We start from the raw sequence: 14,254 nt of genomic DNA on the forward strand, positions 1-14,254 counted from the left end.
ACATATTTACAATTCCATAAAATCTTTTTTCTCCCAACAGCCACACTTTTAAAAATAAAGGTGCCAAAAGGGTCATTTTGTGCAGTGCTATAGAACAGTGGTGTCCAATCTTCTCCACAAAGGGCCGGGAATGGAAGCAGGTTTTCATTCCAAACAAGCAGACCACACCTGACTGCACTCGTTTAATCAGTCAGTCTCAGTCTACAAACAACTGATTAAATGTGCTCCTGCTTTGTTTCAGCGAAAACTTGCAGCCACACCAGCCATTAAATAATAAATAAATAAAGGTTCTGTGCAGGTACATTTTTTTGTTCATCATGGTACAAACAATGTAAATGTACCTCAAATGTACAACAGTGGTTTTAAGGTCCAATTGTGTACCTTAAATAAGTTTTTCCCAGTGTAAAAGTACACATTTGTACCTTTTCATAACCTAATGTTTTAAAACAGAACAATAAAATAAAAAGCCTGGAGACAAGACGGGGTGGGGTGGGGGCTTGTCAATACTTAGAAAATATCATTTCAATGGATTATGGTACAATTATGTTCCCTGACTAAAGTTACTGAGATGTACCCTTGAGGGTACCACCCCAGTGACAAGAGGGGTACTTGGCCATGAATCATGATATTGCAACACTTTTTTGAGGTTTGATAAGTTGGAAGAGACAAAAAAGACTGAAAAGTGTGACGTTTAAAACACTCATAAAAATAATGACTTTTATTTAACATGTTCTGCACTGTACTAAAATCAATTCACTCAACTGCATCAGATAGCTAAAATATTATGAAAGCTTTTCACCCTCTCAGTCTAGACGATTCTTTGCAGCAAAGAACAAACCAGCACATAACCCATCAGAAAGGTCTGGAAAATAGAAAGTAAAGCTGAAGATGAAGTGTGCTCGCCATCTCCCCTATCAGCAAAATCTGAAAGTGTTCGATTAATGAAATTTGGCAGGCATTTTTCTTTCCCTCGCCCATCCCTCGGACCTCTCTCACCCCCGCCCACCTCCTCTAGCAGCCGCTTCAGATGAATGAGGCTTGGTGAGCTGCCAGAGACTGGACCCATACTCCATCCTCTCACTGTAGCTTTAGCAGCTCGGCTAGACCCCCATTCAGCACCTCCCACTGCATAGCGAGCCAATTATCAGATTAGCGCCCACCTCTAGCGATCACAGGGAGATCTATTATAGTCTCAATCACATTCACAGATCCATTCTTTCACATTTAGGGCCTCCACTGGAAGGGTTGCAGCACTGGTTGGAGACTGAATTCGCTGCCTCAGAGCTGGCCACAATGCTTCAGTGGAGATGATGCCATTTAAAATGGCATAAATTACAGCGCACTGATCAGAGATCAATACCTAACTTGCACTGTGGCATATGAGCCAAAACACTGGAGCAATCAATTCTGACTCTACCTATAGGCCTGTCTGGCGGGCTCTGAGGGGAAATCTAAAAGGATGTTTCTGGAAAACATTCTTTAGATTTAAGCCATAGCTAATCAGAAGAGATGTCAAAGAAGATTAACAGTAAGAGCCAATAATTGATATTATTGAATTGTTTTTCAGGAAAAAAGGGCAGAGCTTATTTTTAATAAGGTGTTTGTTAGGTTCTTATCTAGCAGTGGTTCTCAAACAACTTTACTTTTGCACTCACCTAATTTCAGCCAGTTTGAGAACCACTGCTTTAAAGATTGCAGGCACTGCCAGGGATAACAGAATCATTGTGAAATTCTAACTTTATCATTGAAACATTGAGAGAAATGATCTAAAAAGTCAAGATTCTAAACTTTCTTTTGATATCAAATTTGTGTTTGTGAGGGAAGGAGATGATATAGTATTATGATTTGAATCAGATGAAAAGTTATTTGGGCCAACAGTCTTTGTTTCCTACGCTTTTTGCCTCTTATTGTCAGTTCTTGTCTATCAAAACAAAGAAAAGGTCAGAAAAGCAGACTCTGTACTCAACCTGTCAATGCAGAAAGCAAATGAAATGTAATGTGACTAGTTGTTTACTTTCTAAGCAATTGAATATATGACAACACAATAACATTTGAATAGTGCAAACAACGTCTAAGACTGAACTTTCTAGGTGTGGAAAAACATCCCTGCAGATTTTGTTGAAAAACTGAAAGCAAGTCTCTTGAAAAGATGGAACACTGTAATAAAGGCAAAGAGTGGACACATTAAATACTAAAAAAAAAGATACTATCTTTAGTTATTGAGGTTTTGGTGCAATTCTCTGTCAAATACATGTTTTTTATTTTTTTCCTGATGCTGAAAATGAATAACTTGTACTTACTTGGATAGTTTGACTAAAAAATAATACGTTAGGGTAGTCTCTGACTTTTGTACAGTATATTATCGGTATCATAATAGCTCTGTTTATCACTGCATACTGGATTACTCATGTTGCCAATTGAAGAATAATTTATTTGTACATCAGTGCAGAAGTTCAAACCCATTAATGATGTGGCAAAGACTAGTGCTTAGCAATCCCCTCCATTTAAAAGCATAAAACCAACCTAACATAACCACATGCAAGCAAGAATTTTAATGCACAAACCACTTCAGCATACTTTTTCAGAACCTTTGAAATATGTGCATCAAGGGAATGCTGTGTAATTTTTCCAATCTCTTAATGGTTGTTAAAACATTAAACCAATTTTTAAATGGCTGTCACTGCTTACACTACGCAGCAGAGCCAATAACATGCTTATTCAAGGATGTAAGAATGCAAAATCCTTCACATTTATTTATGTTGCCCAACACCACTATGAATTATGGGTGAGTTGCTATTAAAATCTTAAGGGCTTAAAATATAGTTTTACTTTTTGTTCAGCTGACATGTTAAGGAGAAAAAGTGACAGCTTGTCTCTTCAGCGAGCCAGCACAGCAGCCAAGCAGCTGTATTCCCTCCAGACTCCAACCTTACAGCTCAGCTTATCCTGCCTGCCTTCCACCACACAGCCCACTTAACCTCTACTCAGACAAGGCCAAAATAAACACTTTGTCCTGCACAGATGGAACGCAGCTGTAGCAATTCTATTCCTAGATCAACAGTGAGAACAGTCTTTGCTGCAAAAACAGGATTGAGTAACGCTTTAGTATGGGTGAAAGGATCAGCCAGGGCTCCAAACCAGTTAGAGGAAGAAAACAAAAACCGTAAACGAATGGAATTTGCTAGAAACAAAAACAAAACACATTTTAAAGTAATCCAGAACAAAAACATTACAGCATATTAGCATATTAATTGTATTTTACCTTTAATTTCTCAAACGTCTTTGGCTCCATATCATGTCTAGCGTGCTTTCGTTCAATTTACAACATGCAGTACCTTTTAAAACAGGCATCAAGTTTTTCAGCAGTTTTTCAACACATATTTAACTGAACATCACACCAAACTCTAAACTATGTTTATAGACTTAATTTCAGTTTTTCAAAGAAATTTTCAGGGATATTTTTTCACACCTCCAGAGTTCAGTCTTAGTAGTTGGTTGCATTTTCTGCTTCTCATGATCCAAGTACTCCAAACACATTCAATAATGTTGATATCTGGACTCTGGGGAGGTCAGTTCATTGTTTTGAGAACACCAGCAGCTTCTTTGTTTGATTTGCACATTTTTTTCTTCTTTTGTCAATTTCCTTTCCTCAATAACAGCTTCTTGTCAGCTACACATCTGTTTAGATTCATAGTGCTGAGTCGTCTTCTCACAGTAGAAGGATGGACAGAAAGACCTGTGGATTTTTTTCAGATGTGAAGCAAAAGTGGAGCTTGATTTTCTCCTATCTCTCAAAGATGAAAGCTTTAAGTGCTGTTTATCTGGTGGCAGAGTAGAGCAGAACACTTTGAAAAAGTAGTGATGGCTGAACATTGACTGCTCCTCACTGTTACTTTTTGGCTGTTTTCTTCACATAATTATTCTGTCAGTATGTGTCATGAAAAAGTTGCTTATCATATATACAAACACGTTCACTACTGAGGAGGTAAGTTTGATCGTCCCTCAAAAAAGCTCAGTAAAGCTGAGATTAAGAACCAGCTCATCACAGTGATTTACTCAGACTTTAGTAGGATCTTCAGTCTTTGTAAAGAAGCTGTTAATTGAGGTCCTCTTTAGAATTTGTCTAATAAGCATGTTTGCTACATGCTGTGTGCTGATTTTAAAAATAATTAATATACAAGCATTGATGTTTCTTTTTCTTTATTTATTGGATAAATATTGTAAACTCTATTCTCTTCAAAATGTAAAAAGTGTATTATAAATACTGCCTTTACAAAATGTACCACAGACTGAATACAGATACTTAATTTTTGCATTCTGATTACGTTTTCCCAATACTTGTATTCTGTTACATCCCATCCCTGTCTGATGGTGACAGTGTTGGTGGTCTACCAGGTCTTGCACAGTTGTTAAAAGGCCAATTTCCTCTGTATCTTTAAAAATACCTTTAGTTTTGGAAACTTTTTTTAATACTTATTTTCCTTTGACTTTCTATCTCCTCAGAAATATCTCTTGAAATATTAATAATGAAAAATGTTCTTCATGGTCATTTTGACTTTAAAATTAAACGTGTAATGTCTGAAAATCAATTGTTTTTCATTTTATCAGCCAAAGTAAAAAGTTTTGAGGATCAGGAAGTCCAAACAATGGAGTGCTTGGTCACTGCTGTTTATTACTTCTGTTTTTTTTTTTTTATTTTCTGATCCCTCCTTAAGCTCTAAAAGACATTTGTACAGGCATTGCATATAACTGAGCCTCTGTCCTTTGGAAGCTCCGGAGACTGTGAGGAAAAAATGGGTCAGCTCTCATCTACCCAATTTATTATTTACTAAACAGAAATGGAGAAAATGTGTCTGCTGGTTTCAGCAAAACCGCTGAACATTACCTTTCATGCACAAACTTTTCACACTACTGACATCACCACTAATGCGGTTCAGCTTTCTGTTCCAGATGACTTTGGACATGCATACACACACAGCTACTAAACGACAGGGCTATTCTTCCCCCAAACCTCTCTCTTTCATTCATCTCATAGGCTCACACTACAAGCCCCCTCTAACTATTGTGTTGGAACAGGTATTTCTCTTCAAGCTGCACTATTTACTGTTCATACCTCTCACATGGCAAATATTCTACACACTCACAGTTTGCTACCTTTACCACTAGCAACATTTTAGCTACAGTTCTTGAGGCAGTCTGAGAAATACATACTACTGATTCACAAATCTGAATGGTTTACTGTACTGCATATCCATCGAGCCTGACTAGCTACTAACAATCCATCTGGACACTTTTCAGACTGAGAAAGACAGGACAGGCATCTATCCACCAATCTTTTTTTTCTGCTTTTGCAGATGTACGTACTTCTCCAATCCTAGGTCTTTCCCTAGCTGCTGAAAGAGCAATTCTCTGTCTCCTCACTTGCAGTAATGGCCAGAATGATAAAGTTGCTTTGTTCAGCTTATTGGCGAGGAAGTGGCCAGCTTCCAGCTGCGGTCTTGTAAATCCAGTGAGGGACACCCAGCAGGGGGGCAGGATTCTGCTTGTTCTTTGCATTTGCAGCTCCACTGAGGTCTTATACTGAGATCTCAAGGACTCGTTCATTTTTTCTTATGAACAAACATAAAGCTTTGGCAAAGCAACAGTTCAATTATCTTTTCCCTCCTATAGTCAGCAAATCATCCGTCATGGGTGTAATCTACTCTCAAAAGGGTCCCACAACAGGGTTCACTGAGTAATGCCATAAAACACTTTTAGTTGCCTAAAACAGGAGATCCTAACTTTTCTAACCCATTGTTAGTGTATATTTTGATATGGTGATGTTGTGGATTGTTAAATTGTTAATAACAATAATAACAAAATCATTAATAAAATTGTGGAGTTAGGCCCTGCAACAATTTTTGGGGCCCGGTATCAAATGACCCACGACATGGAACAAATCTACAGCCTGCTGTTTGGGAAAAAGAACCAACTATGTTTGAAAAAAGAGATCTATGAGTGTGAAAAACCACATAATGCAAAGGTTCTGTACCACTGCAAGGATTTCTCCTGAAACCTGTACATTATGCAGAGGTTCTTTAAACTTCAAAATGGTTTTTCACACTCAAAAAATGGTTTTCTAAAAAACCATCCACTGAAAAGTTCTTCAGGTTGCTTTTTTGGTAACTTTATATTTAAGAGCGTACATATGCACTGAGTTGGCATCCACTGACCATTTTATCTGGTACTCCTACTATAGGTGCGCTTTGTACGCATACGGTTGCAGATTGTTGCCCATCTGTTTCTATAAAAGTTACCCTTTATACTGTCGATCATTGGACCACCACTGGACCACCACAAGACCACCACAGGACCACCACACCACATTTGAGTAGACATTATTTCATTATTTCATGCATAATTTGTTTTATTCATTTTTAAAGCTTATAATCAGTTTTCAGTTTTTATGACCACAAGAGAATGGTTGGTTGTGTATGTTTAGATGGAGGACTGTCCTCAACCCAACAGTGACATTCCAATGCAACATACACTGACATGTCACTACCATATCAATGTCACTGCTATGCTGAGAATGGTCCAGCACCTAAATAACACCTGCTTGGTTTATGATTTTATGGTGGTCCCTTCATAGTAAAATATGGGGTAGCGGGGGGCTGATATATTGTGCAGCAACAGATGGGCTACAGTCTGTAACTGTAAACTTGTGAAGTGCAAAAATATAGCATTGCAATACTTCAAGATGTTCTCATGAGGTTTGATAAGCTGGAACATACAAAAAAGAACCAGTAGTGCCACATTTAAAAAATACTCGCAAAAACTATGATGATTTTACAATGAATTTAATTCAACCTTTTACATACTGCACTGTTCTACACCCACTTTAAAGACCAAATAATGCTCTCTTTGTCATGAAACATGCAGTTGTTCAGTGTTCTTTCATACTGATGATATCCACTACATACTCAGAAAAGCATATTTGCTTAGTGAAAAGCATAGTGACATAATTTATCATGATAATGATGAATATTATCATATTGCTCACCCCTACAGCCAGCACACTATGCCTCATACAGGGAAACATGCGAGAACAATTGGAATGATGGTCAAAACAATCCTAGCAGCAGGGGAACAAACAAAAAGTCCTCAGTCAAGAGTTGAGACCCTTGAGTCACTTGAGCCCCTGCAAAAGTTCAACTCTCTGGTGCGCTAATGGCCAAAGGCTAAGGCTCCAGTGCTCTTTCAGAGCTAACCTTTCCTTTCTGAGGCATTTCACTAGGCTTTCACTGAGCCACTTTCTCACAGTGAGGATACTATAAAGAGCAATGTGGAGAGAACAGGCAGCCATTGACCAGGGCAGATGGAGCATAGTGAGAGGTTTTGAGTGACAGCTGGAAGATAAAAGCTGTTAAGGTAAGGCAGAGAGAAAGAAGAGGCTTTCAGTGACAGAAGGAACTGATAGGTATTATGTGTGCCCGCATGAGACCGAATTCATGTGGAGAGAAGAACGCGATTCACCTCCTAGAACATGTCTCACTGGTTTCTGTTATTTTGTCCAAACTGACACTGGTGTTCGGAGACGCAAGTGCATACTACAGCCATGTGTTCTGGAATATGAGTATATTTAGGGTGCATGACCGTGGCTTGGTTTGTTTGCGAAGCAGAAGAGTGTGTTTGCGTCTGTTTGAGAGCATTCCTGCTGGTGTGACTCATGCTTTATTCAGGGTGCGCTCTGCGGGGGGCATTTCTTCAGCTCATCAGCACAGCCACCCAGCTGCTCGAGCACAGAGGGAGGCAAGCTGCCTGTGTCACTCCAGCATGGAGGAACTCAACATTCAGCCCTAAAAGCTCCCACACCTCTCTCAACAGCAGCGGAGGGACTGGACATTTTTTCACAGGGGTGCTACAATGATGCTAAAACATCTGGAGGTGGTACTACTACTAAGCAGAGGGAGTGGCTACAGCAAATGACAGAAGAATTTCACCAGGCGGCCAATCAGATGTGGAAAAGTGGGACAATAAACATTTCTTGCCATGTGTTTAGACCTCTGACCTTGTGCTATTCCAAATAATCAGTGTAGTTTGCTTACTTGGTAATCAAATAAATTTTCAAGCCATCATTCAATAAATGTCAAGGCATCTATCTAACAATTGCTGAATGTTAAACAGTGCTGCTAACTAGGAGAGAGAAGCTGGTTAGCATTAGCTTAGCTAGTATGATTAGGCTCTGCTTAACTGCCACTAAAGGAACTGAAACGCAAAAATAAATCATTGCATTGAATTTCAGACCTGTAACATTAACGTTAGCTTAGTGATCAGGCTACAGACCCAAACATTGCCATTATCCACAGTACAGGTCTGATTCTGATTAACTGGCTCTGCGGAAACAATTGTAGATTATTAAAAAATTTATGTCAGAGGAAAAGTTGAGTGAGTGACAAAAGGCCAAAATGAAACTTTCTCTAGTGTTTCAGACTGTAGCGTTTTGACTAGGCTAAGGATAGCTTTGTTAGCACATCAAGCATGCCACACACCACAGCCACAAGACTTCCAGCTAATTCAGGCTAAAGGAACATCTAATTAGAGGATATCTGAGAGCAAAGTCGAGTGACTGGTCTTATAGTAACAGGAAGCCAAATCTATACGTGTTTTGTGGTGTGTGTAGTAGCTCTGATTTTTCCCATCTTTCCACCCATGCCGCCTATTAATGAGCTACCACATCAGTGAGTCCTTTTAAAATACAGATGGGTAGAATGTGTGTATTTAGTCATTCAGACATGGGATAGAAATGTGAAAAATCATGTATTTGGATTCAAACCAAAATGACAGGCCTGATTAAAGCTCTACACCCCAGACAACAGACACATACCACCCTTATCAAAGCCTGCTCTTCTCAACTACTCTTCCCAGCTCATCACTGTGAACACACATAACCCTCTCAACATACCCAGGATGCAGGACACTCCCACTGGCCTTGTGTTTCAGCATTAACCACAGTGCCACAGTTAGCATGACAAAGTAATTGGCGAAAAACTGTGTTATATATGTCTACACTGATTATTGTTATTTTTAAAAATTAAACTTTTGACAATTGTCAGTGCACCACACCCTGCTCCTCTGTTCTACTGAATGATAATGACCAAACAACACTAGCATAATCAGAATCCCCTCATTTCTACCTGATGCACAAGCTTATCCAAGCTGCATTGAAAGAATCTTCCAGTGTATTTAAACAAAATGTTGCTGCATACTGCAAAGATGATTCAGCACCTGTTTATATGGTATGAGTCAGCAGGTTTTCAGGTCTTTTACTAAGTACAGGAAAAGGTCAAATTTATCGTCCGTGGTAGCTGACCACAAGCTAAAGACGCAGCAGATAGAGATTAGGTTGAGAAATGCTAGAGCACTCATACAGTTTTGCAGGTATGTTTTCATGAGGAAGGCCTTCTCCTCGCTATGGCTGTAGAAATCAAATGAATATTTAGGTTCAGTGACTCCTGCCTCTTTAGTCATGCTCCACAGCATTTTGACTGAACTTGAAGCTAGCTGAATGAATTAACTGGAGGTTGCCCATGTAAACCCATTTTCTTTTAGCTCTACATTTGAGATTAGAGACAGGAACAAAAAGATCTCTCTCTAACCTGAGCTGAACTCACCAGAGATACAAGGGCATATATTATGAAACCTTAGCTTCACTTTCAGATTGAAACCTTGTAACTTAATTCTTTTTATTTTTTAACTTATATTTACTTTTTATTTACAATAGTGAGAAATCCAAGCTGTCACTTTTCTTTGTAATTAGACCAGTACAAATGGTCCAAATGCAATCTCTTTTTTATTTTCCTAAGAAGTTCTAATTTTGGAGATGTTTTTTTTTTTAAGTTTTTCCTCCATCACTGAGCGATTATATTATTAAGGTGTGCAACTGAAGCATGTGGATGATCAAATCAAGCTGTATTTTCCTTTAGTGGTACATTTTACCTCTTTATTTGTAGGCTAATGCTTGCAATCATGCCTTAAAATAGTGGCTTTTAAAGAAAGGACTGACATCAACAAATTTCCAGTGGCTGTTGGAGGATTTTTTTCCTCAGCAGCGAAGCTCAGCGCTCTCTGCAGGCTGCCAGTCCGAATGAATCATTCATGTGCTTAACCAGTGTGAGGCCAGGTTCCAAGGCCATAACCGGGCTGGAGCCTTCGCTCCTCCACTTAACCAATAATAAAGTCAGACTGCAGGGCAGCATGCCACAGGTTCAGGTGAGGCTAAATGGCAAGCCACAGTGTGAACAAATTTGTGAGGCAAAATGGTTGAAGAAAAAAAGTCAGTGGAGCAAAAAATGGAGCCAAAACCAGAAATGCAAAATGGTAATCCACTAGACACTGAAGGAACAATAATGTATGTGCATTACACGAGCATAACCTTGTGTGTTTTTGTACAGAACTGCTTGATTTTATCATGTAAGACAGTAAGACAATATGCCTCTTACCCTCTTTCGGAGGTTGCAGGTGAGGATGAGGTTCCGCGAGAAGGAGTTAGCGAAGGCTGTGTAGAACTCCAGCACCTTGAGCAGAGCCTCTCTCCTGATCACATGAAGATCGCAGTAGGTCAATGCCCTCACATTAGCACATGCATGAGCGAGCGTAGTCTCCTTCCAGAACAGGTCGCCAAACACATCACCCTTACCTGGAATAAATAATGGGGGTGTAAAAAGGAGAGAATATACTAGGCTGCCTGTAAGCCAAACCTAAACTTAGCCCAAGGAAACACATGCAGAAAATATAAAATGTTTCTATGATACTGAGCTTGAATGTTATTATTATAACATTATTAACATTCAGCAAAGCTTGAATAATAAAACAATAGAGAGAAATACAATTAAACACAGTTTAAAAAACTGATCAGACCTATCTGGGAATTGTCTGGGTGTGGTCCTAATATTCTTATAAGCACCTGTGACTCACATCTCTTAGTCCAATACTCCCAGCCTGCTATACCACGCAAGCTGTTGGAGTCCTCACACTTATTAAATAAACTAGTTTGCAGAGTGGGTATATTTGTAACTTAAAGGGTGAAGTTCAGCCAACATTTATACAGATTTACACAAACTCAAAATGTAGCTAAGCCAAGCTTAAACCCCACCAACTAGCATCTTGCCAACTGTGTGTGCCTAAATCATCACATTCTTCATTCAAACCAGGTCAAGTCATTAAGCAATCTCAGTTTTGCTAATGGTTTCTGATACTGTATGACATACTGCTAGAGTGAAAATATGGTAGAAAACAAAAGTTATGACAATGGAAACAACAGCTAGCTTTTCCATTCATGGTGAAGATGTAGCAGTGGTGAACAGCTTTTGCCTACTTCAAAAACAAAGCATCTAGCAGTCAAGAAATTCAACACAGATTGGCACTTGGCACAACAAGGATCAAGGAGCTTGAAAAGATTTTCAAATTTAATGACGTGCCAAGATCAGAACTGTCCAGGATATGGTCTTTTCTATGGTACTTTATGGATGTGAAGGCTGGACAACAACAACAACAACAAAAAAACAAGACAGAAGAAGATTGCAGATGCATTTGAACTTTGGTACTAGCAAAGGCTTTTGAGTACTGTAGATGGCAAAATAAACAAACAAAAATAAACTGGATCGCTGTCTAAGTCGAGCCTCACCTTTCACTCAATGTCCAGATAACCATACTGAAGCTCTCTTATTTTGGACATATTATGAGAAGAACCAATTCACTGGAAAAGACAGTTATGCTTAGACGAGTTGTAAAAGAGGAAGAGGATGACCAGCAACAACATAGGAGGAGACAAACACATTTAAGTTTAAGTTGATTTAAATTGGTCTAATTTTCACTTGTCTTTCATTATTGTAACCCACTGTAGGAAATTCTTGTTGATTTGTTTTAAAATGACGGAGATAAATTGAGAAAAATTAACTTTACACAACTTTCAAAACATAAGGTAAATACTTTTTTACACAAAATACATTTACTGTTGCTTTATAAGTGCTCTTATTCAGGTTTTAGTCCTATATAGTGTTTTTTCATTTCAGTAAACTGATGCATAGCTTAGGAACCATAACACAATTGATGGCTAAATAGTTTTGACTATTTTTGCCGTTTTTTGTTGGGTATGTATGAATGTAAAAGAGTGAAACATTGTCGCGCTGCTCAGTTAAATTTTTGCTGCTCAGATGAAGCTTTCTGTAAAAAGCCTGCATCTAAAACTGACTTTGTTTGGGCCTTGTCCTTAATCTGGTTTCCTCCAGCGTACTCTGCTGGCTTTTGATGAGGGGCATCATTAGAAGCCCAGCAGGTTCAGAGTGGTGGGTTCAAGTAAACGCCTTGGGGATAATTAACGCACAGCGCTCCCGTCTTATTTCATTTCATAATCATTAAGGCAAGAGAGCATCTGATCTGATACCCCATTAGAGCAATGAGACTTTAAGTTCCTTTCTGCAGCATCTAATCAGACCTAATGTGATGTCATTGGATGAAAACGAGGGCGTCAGTGCAGGGCACATCTCATTCCTGTAGCAGGAGCATATCAGCATTATTCAATTCATAAGAGAGATTAGACACTAATGTACATTTTAATAGAGGATGCAAGAAACATTGCTTTACATATTAAATATGTGTGTACGTGCATGCGTCAGCCACAGTTCTGAAGAATGGGTAACATTTTATAATAAAGATAGTTTCTAAGACATCTATTACATTTTATTTTACAGTTAACTAATCATGATCAAATTTTAAAAAAGAAGTAATCAGCTTCTAATTCATAATTAACAATTCACATACTTACCAGGAATTTCATCATTATTATTTTATAAAGGAATAGTCTACGTAAGTTAATGTGTGAACTCTTTCCACTATGAGTTAATATATGATGTGAGTAGTTACAAAGACATCTAAAACAAATAACTTGGCTGCTAATGCAAAGTATCTTCTGTAAACACCAATAAAAATAATGCTAAAAACTTTAGGCCTCTAAATGAAATGGTAAACATTAACAAACAGCAGTGATTTTCTTGGTCATATTTTAAAAATGATATACAAATTCAGTTTATGTAAATATCTAAAAATGCCCATCAGTCATTTACAAACTCACACTAGAAGGTTACTACACTTACAATAGAGATATTAGTCCATAAACAACCTCAATAAACACTCCTATACAGTAGAACAGGAGATATTAATCCTTAAACAACCTCAATAAATGCTCCTATACACTAGAATAGTTCTTCAGTGGTCAGGACCCCCATGGACCCTCACAGAGCAGGTACTATTTGGGTGGTGGTTCATTCTCAGCACTGCAGTAACACTGATGTGGTGGTGGTGTGTTAGTGTGTGTTGTGCTGGTATGAGTGGACACAGCAGTGCTGGAGTTTTAGAGCTGAGTGAATAAGTGAGTAAAGTAAGTGGAGCTGATCAAAAGGACAATGAGCAGAGAAACAAGGAGGTGGTCATAATGTTATGCCTGATCGATGTATATTAGTCATGAACAACCTTAGTAAACAGTCCTGCCTTAATGCCTCCACTTGTGACAGAAGATCAGACCACCATTAATGATTTAGGTGTGAGTTGATTTTTTTATTTTTTTTATTAAACTTAAGGCCAAAACAAATATTGCAAACAAAACTTTAAGCAAATGATGCCAGACAAGGCAAAGGAAAACATGAGAGCTACTTATACCAAAGATAAGAATAGAAACCACCTGGAAAAGGAAGAGTAACAAACTACACCCAGGTGAAAACACTAATGATAATGCAGGGCTACGCTGGAGGAGACAGGAGATAGTGAAGCCAGGAACAGGACACTGTAACATAACTCTAGATTAGGGGCTGCAAAAAGAATTTATTAGTCATTTGTAAACCGCAATCAAGTAATGGCTTATATGTGTCTTACAAAAGAAATGTTAATCTATGATAATCAGCTCTAAACACAATTAGTTTATGATAACTATTGTTATAATAAAGTGTTACAGAAGAATAATTTTGTTCAGAGCCTGCATAAATCTCCACAGATCTTAGCTGCCATTTTAATGGCTTTAATAACTCTGTCTTTGCAAGTGACAAATCACAAATAACAAAAACAATTACACCAAATTAGATGCTTTGTGCAAGCAAACACGAAAGGGAGAAAATCAATCAAATGTTTGCACCATGGCTCCATCTCCCTGCTGAATTTGATCAGTTTTGAAGACTGAAAGAAGTCTGTGCTTTGTTTTACTTCTTCATATTACCCTGCCAAA

General features: G+C 38.3%; 1 protein-coding gene across 1 annotated transcript in view; it reads right to left on the reverse strand.

The window, feature by feature from the left end:
* The window catches only part of kcnh5a (potassium voltage-gated channel, subfamily H (eag-related), member 5a), a 136,680-nt gene that overhangs the window by 16,602 nt on the left and 105,824 nt on the right, over window positions 1-14,254 (reverse strand). The window contains exon 10 of the mRNA XM_036581691.1: window positions 10,482-10,678. Within this exon, the coding sequence (XP_036437584.1) occupies window positions 10,482-10,678 (197 nt within the window). The remainder of the gene's footprint in view (window positions 1-10,481; window positions 10,679-14,254) is intronic.

The sequence above is a fragment of the Colossoma macropomum genome, unplaced genomic scaffold (assembly GCF_904425465.1).
Source record: "Colossoma macropomum unplaced genomic scaffold, Colossoma_macropomum, whole genome shotgun sequence".
Taxonomy (NCBI): Eukaryota; Metazoa; Chordata; class Actinopteri; order Characiformes; family Serrasalmidae; genus Colossoma; species Colossoma macropomum.